The sequence below is a fragment of the Gasterosteus aculeatus genome, chromosome 5, assembly GCF_964276395.1.
Source record: "Gasterosteus aculeatus chromosome 5, fGasAcu3.hap1.1, whole genome shotgun sequence".
Taxonomy (NCBI): domain Eukaryota; kingdom Metazoa; phylum Chordata; class Actinopteri; order Perciformes; family Gasterosteidae; genus Gasterosteus; species Gasterosteus aculeatus.
In genome coordinates, this window is record NC_135692.1 from 1,148,403 (window position 1) to 1,154,402 (window position 6,000).

The 6,000-nt window shown below is 42.4% G+C and overlaps 1 protein-coding gene across 3 annotated transcripts in view; it reads left to right on the forward strand.

Annotated features, from left to right (window-relative positions):
- Positions 1-5,642, forward strand: part of dnah9 (dynein, axonemal, heavy chain 9) — a 98,398-nt gene extending 92,756 nt beyond the window's left edge. For all 3 annotated transcript variants that reach the window (XM_040177371.2, XM_078103212.1, XM_078103213.1), the window contains 4 exons: positions 1,404-1,586; positions 2,711-2,964; positions 3,049-3,184; positions 5,173-5,642. In XM_040177371.2, the coding sequence (XP_040033305.2) occupies positions 1,404-1,586; positions 2,711-2,964; positions 3,049-3,184; positions 5,173-5,400 (801 nt within the window). In that variant the 3' untranslated portion in view covers positions 5,401-5,642. The remainder of the gene's footprint in view (positions 1-1,403; positions 1,587-2,710; positions 2,965-3,048; positions 3,185-5,172) is intronic.
- Positions 5,643-6,000: the final 358 nt, after the last annotated feature.

Here is a 6,000-nt window from a genome sequence, read left to right on the forward strand (position 1 = left end):
CTAGTGAAACCATGGATGGGTAAACAAAGAGGATTGCACACGTGTGTGTAAACTGTCATATCGAAGACATGGTCAAACCCTACATCCCAACTCCGCTCTGCCAAACTGCTTGTTCCTCCTCACTGAGAGCAAAACACTCGACTAGATCTCCACTCTTTGCTGTCCTTCTCCTAAATGGTGGAAGGAGGTCTCTGAAGACATCAGGATCACAGAGAGCCTTCACATCTTCGGACTAAAGACACACCTCTTCAGACTGGAACTGGTGTTGCACTTAAATTGTACTAATAATCTATAGCAAGTTGTAAATCGGCTTATTTGAACAAATTGCACTTTCTTCTTCTGAGTTTGTATCTTTACGGTTGAAATGCACTTATTGTAAGTCGCTTTGGATAAAAGCGTCAGCTAAATGACATGTAATGTAATGTAATGGACGTTGCTACCCCTCACCCACTTGGGAGGGTTTTTTTGGCCAAAGTACGAGATAGGTACTTCTTATTCTTTGTCACTGTTGATATAAGTCATCCAGTGTGAAGCATTCCCTCTGTCGTTAGTAAGGATGAAATAGAAAAATAGTTATGTATGTAACTACGGTTCTATGAATCCTGGATGACCCCCAGAGTTCTTGGTGTCCCTATATCCTCAAAGGGGCCCTGACAGAAAAATGTTGGGAGCCATTGCCATAGAGGGTTAAGCAAGACTTAAGCTGAACGCTGCTTCAGTTAGTTTGATCGACTCTAAGAAGGCGTTTCACAATTCCCTGGTAGGTTTGGTCAGACTTCAACTTAAAAATCCTCTTGAAAATGAGCCTGATTTACTAAACGTCCACCACTCTAGTCTAGTGACCGACATCCCACCTGTCTTTGTGGGTGTGTCAACTTGTGGTTCTGATGTTTGACCTTACTGGCTAAGAAGGCTGGATGCTCTTGTCTTAACAGATGACAACCAATGCACGGCTTACCAACAAAGCTCACTCAGTATTCAGCGTGTTCACCGGCTGCAAACGACACATCAGATATTTGAACTCCATAGCTATGATGACCTCATATTGTTTGCTGGGCACCTAATTCACTGACTGCCATGCTTGTTGCTTTGGAAAAGTGTTGACACAGGCATTAGCTTTCATCACTTACCCTCAACAATATGATGTCAGCATTGATTTTCCGGAGGAATTAGACTGCTATTGAAAGCAAACAGCTGTCTTTTAAAATATATCCTCATGAATATTTATGAAACGATCTTTCAAACCGTAACATTTTCTCAGGCTGTGATGGTTTGCACTACTGTGTTTATCTGACAAACGCCCCAGTCTCTCATCTCTTTTACTTCTTGTCCTCTTTTATTGTAACTAAGATGGACAAAACTATATTGTTCTGACTAATTCACTTACTCATTGACACATCAAGGTGCGTGCAGTGCTGGAGGATATACTGGAGAAGCTCCCAGAGGACTTCAACATGGCTGAGCTGCTGGAGAAGGCAGAAGAGAGGACTCCCTACCAGGTGGTGGCGCTGCAGGAGTGCGAGCGCATGAATCTCCTTACACAAGAGATCAGACGCTCGCTCTGCGAACTCAGTCTGGGACTCAAGGTGAGGAGGCAAAGAATCCACTACTACTCCGCCAAATAGAAGTCTTTGTTCCTTCCCATTTCATCATCTCATGACACCTCTGATATGTTGAGAACGTCTGGAATACACCACCTGTAAATCAAGTTGTTAAAAAAATGACCTTTTCCAATGCTGCATTAAGACAAAAATCGATGTACTATAAAAGTACAGTACTAGTCCAGAAGAATAGTGCCATACGGTGCTAAAGAATGCTGAGATCGGGATCAGGGTTCTTTGTACACAGATGCAGAAAGAGTACATGTATCTTATCAGCATCATAAAGAATTTCTATGATTGTCACACGTATATATATATAACACCAATATTTCAGCTCCAGTATCAGTGGGTAAAGGACCCCAGTGTTCTCTCATTGCTCTTATAGCGTGTTTATCTGCTAAGCTAGCCCTTGTTTGTGAATTCGACACCTGTGTCTGGTGGTTTTAAATCCAAAGTTTACCTCTTGAGATAACGGAAAGTGAGGCATTCCACTCTTGTTTCCTTCCTATAAAGGACTTGATTTACAAAAGATGCAGCATCTGTCAGCAGCAGGCTTCAAAAGTCTGCAAATGAGGAAGTGCCTTAAAAATATATTTTCTCTATTAATCATCAGGGGGCGACTCCTTAGGGCTTATTAAGGGCTTGTGATGCTAAAAGAGCCATTTATAATATTCTCTACATCAATCTACTACAGTCCAAATACAGTCACTTCTGATCACTGGTTATAAAAATAGCTGCAGACCAAACCCAAGATGGTGACGGCCTAAATGCTGAACATGAAATGACCGGTTGACATCCCCGTAAATACAGCACTTAAAAACAAAATACCAAATACAAATATTTTTTAGTTTATAGTACAATTAATTCCCAACAAAGAAGGTATGACCCATTTGGGGTGCAGGGCCTACCCTGTTCCTATATCTTCAAATGGGGGCTCAACAGAAAAGGTTTGGGAACCACTGCATTAACTGAAAGTAGTAGTGAACTCAATTGACCCGGTGCTATGGACCGCCCATTAATTGCCGACTGGCCATCATAGCATTTTAACCACAAAAATGGGTGGTTTCAGTTGTTCAAAATCAGTTTTTCCTGTGGCCCCCACCCTTCAGGGAGAGTTAACCATGACCAGTGATATGGAGAGCCTTCAGAATGCTATCTTCCTCAACATGGTGCCGTTGAGTTGGACGAAGCGGGCTTACCCCTCCATGTCTGGCATGGCCCTGTGGTTTACTGACCTGCTGGCCCGGATCAAGGAGCTGGAGGCCTGGTCAACGGACTTTGTCCTACCTTCTGTGGTGTGGCTGGCTGGCTTCTTCAACCCACAGTCCTTCCTCACAGCCATCATGCAGGCCATGGCTAGAAGGTAGGGTTGTTTTACATGACAACTTTGAGGGTATAAATGGAAAAGAAACAACTTGGTGTGACACAGCCTGTGTTTGAATGACAGGAACGAGTGGCCACTAGACAGGATGTGTCTGCAGTGTGATGTCACCAAGAAGAACCGCGAGGACTTCTCTTTACCGCCCCGGGAAGGGGCCTACATTCACGGACTCTACATGGAGGGTGCACGCTGGGACACACAGGTACATCTATTATTACCCTATCACTTTGTTCAGCTGACTGTCACAGCAGGGGTCAATAGCTGATTGTAACATCTAAGGGAAGAAAGAAAATAAAATACTGCTCACCCAGAAGTCCTCCTTTATACACTACTTGCAATGATGGATGACAGATTAAATTATGTACACAAGGTGAGCTCACATTAAACTGAGTAAAGTAAATAAACTTTGATATTTGACACCTGAGGAGCCTCCACATTCCCCTTGTGGCTACATTTTCTGCACTCAGAATTCAGTGCATTCCCAGCTTCCCAGTGCTGTATCTATCTGCATACATACAGCTACTGTATATGCACCCATCTTTCAAGGAGCATCCCTTTAGACTTCTTAATTGGGAGTGAGTGTGCACTTGAATGTTTAAGTTGGAGAGTTTCTCTGTTTCTTTCTCCCCCTCTTCCTCTTCCTCCTCCTTCAGGATATAGCCCTATGCAGCAATACAAGTCAAAGATTTATGATAAACCACATTGTCTATAATAATACAGGTGGCATTTAGAGGGGTTTCACACACAAAAGACAGCTAAACTCAACGAGGCCCAGGGAATTTTCCCGTGCATGGGTCTGGACCAATGGCCTACTTGTGCTTTGATTTTGTCCCATCTATACTGAAGTTGTATTAACATTTGTATGAACAACTCACTGTCATTTCATAGACAGAAAGTCATTTTGTATTATATGAAAAGCATTTTGCTGTGTTACAAATGTTACATTTAACTTAGCTGTCCTGCAGCTTTAAATTCAGTTCTTATTAAACTTGTTCATGATTACAGAACATTTGGTTGGAACCTGGTACTGGCTCGGCCTTTAAGGGTGAACCTCGGAATGAACAGTTGTTTCAGCTCGACTCTCTTCTCAGTTGACATCATAATCATCATTTCATGTGTTCTCTTGGAGAACAGCATGTGAGATGCCTTCTCTGACTCACTTACTAATCTAACTCTTCTTGCTCTTCCGTCTGTTAACGTCTCAATCCAGCAGCAATGCTTGCCAAAATACACATATTTGATATTTAACTAGTATTACCAGAGTAGCATTATGTGACGTGGTTTGCATCTCATGTAATTGGTCAGTGTGTTTCTTGGACCGCTGAACAAGTGCAGTAAAGTCTACAAAAGTTGCTGCAGTCAAAATAGAAGCGATCCCGTCAAAATTGAATAATTATCAATTCTCAATTGGTTAAGGGTCGCGGGTCCAGACGGGTCCAGTCCAGACATTGTGTGCTGAATGAATATGGTAGAAATGCAGACACGGGGATCCAGGGGACACTTGTGTGTTCATGAGGTGTCACCAATAAATTATTTTCTTATTATTTTCTCAGTATAATGTGACATCACACAACTGTAATATAGATGTCAGAGTGTATATAGTGTTGTTAATCAAATTTACAATGAATATCAGTTATTTCCAAATGGTTTGCTCGAGTGCGAGTGGCGAGAATTCCCTTTTTTCTTGTGAACGCAGCATCACAGACATAACGTTTAAGGGGTCTTTAAAGTTTTATAGTGAATGTAGAGGAAAATGGGGCTTTGTCCTTTCCAAAGTCAACCGGATTCACATTCCTTTCCGAGAGTCACTGTGCATGTTTGTCAGGCACAAAAGGACGATTAATTAATGAGACAGACCGCTCTGTTTCATTGTGTTTATAGACGGCAGGGCAGCATGACTTTGATTCAAACTCTGCTGACTTTCACAACTTCATGTGGTTCTCAATATTGTTTCATGCAAACTGGATGTCTAACAATGTTTGCGCCAACCAAGATAGTCTACTTTTTCTTCAACCAAAGAACATTGTTGAATATTTACGTCAACAGCAAGTAGCGCCGGCATGAGGATCTACATGCCCACCAAACTCATTTCTAACTTCTCTCTGTGGCTGACCGGCTTCTCATCCCCAAACACCCTTCCTACCTTCCCCTTCCCTCTCCTGTCTTCTCCAAACCTTCTTTTTCTTTCAGACTGGCATGATTGTTGAAGCCCGCCTGAAAGAGCTCTCTCCAACCGTGCCGGTCATCTTCATCAAGGCTATTCCTGTGGACAAACAGGACATCAGGAATTCGTACCAGTGTCCTGTCTATAAAACCCGCCAGCGAGGGGCCACCTATGTATGGACCTTCAACCTAAAGACCAAAGAAAATCATTCCAAGTGGACTTTAGCTGGGGTGGCTTTGCTGCTGCAGATCTAGCAGGAGTTGTTGTGTTGATGGTGCCAACAGGGTCAATGGTTCAATTCACTTTGGACCAAATATTCCAAAAGGGAGACAATGCAATTTTTGAAACAAGAAATAATGCAGTCTTCCAGATAAATTAAGATGCATCCTTACTCAATGCAGTCAGTGTAATCTTACTATTACTATTACTCATCTTTTCGTGTGCTGTTGTTAGATAAAGTTGTATCGCAAATAAAACAAGACGTAAACACTGTAAATGTACAGAAAACCTTCTTTCTTGTTTACAGCTTGCATTTCAGAATGCAGACATTTTAGGACTGGCCGGACCTGCAAGGCACATGTTCAAGGGACATGTAAAAGGACACATGTAGAGTACCGGTCAAAAGTTTGGACATGCTTGTACGTTATGACTTTGTTTCATAATCAAAAAATGGGAAATAGGAAGATTCTATGTCTACTGTTAAACCAGTGGCCTCAAGAAAACCTCTGGAAACTGGAAACATGCGCTCATTAGAGTTCCGATCTGCAGCAGATGTGAGTTGGGCGTGTGGGTGGGTAACAGGGAGTAAAGGATTGGCTGTGTTTCCAGTAGTGGAATGAAGAGAAAACATTGTG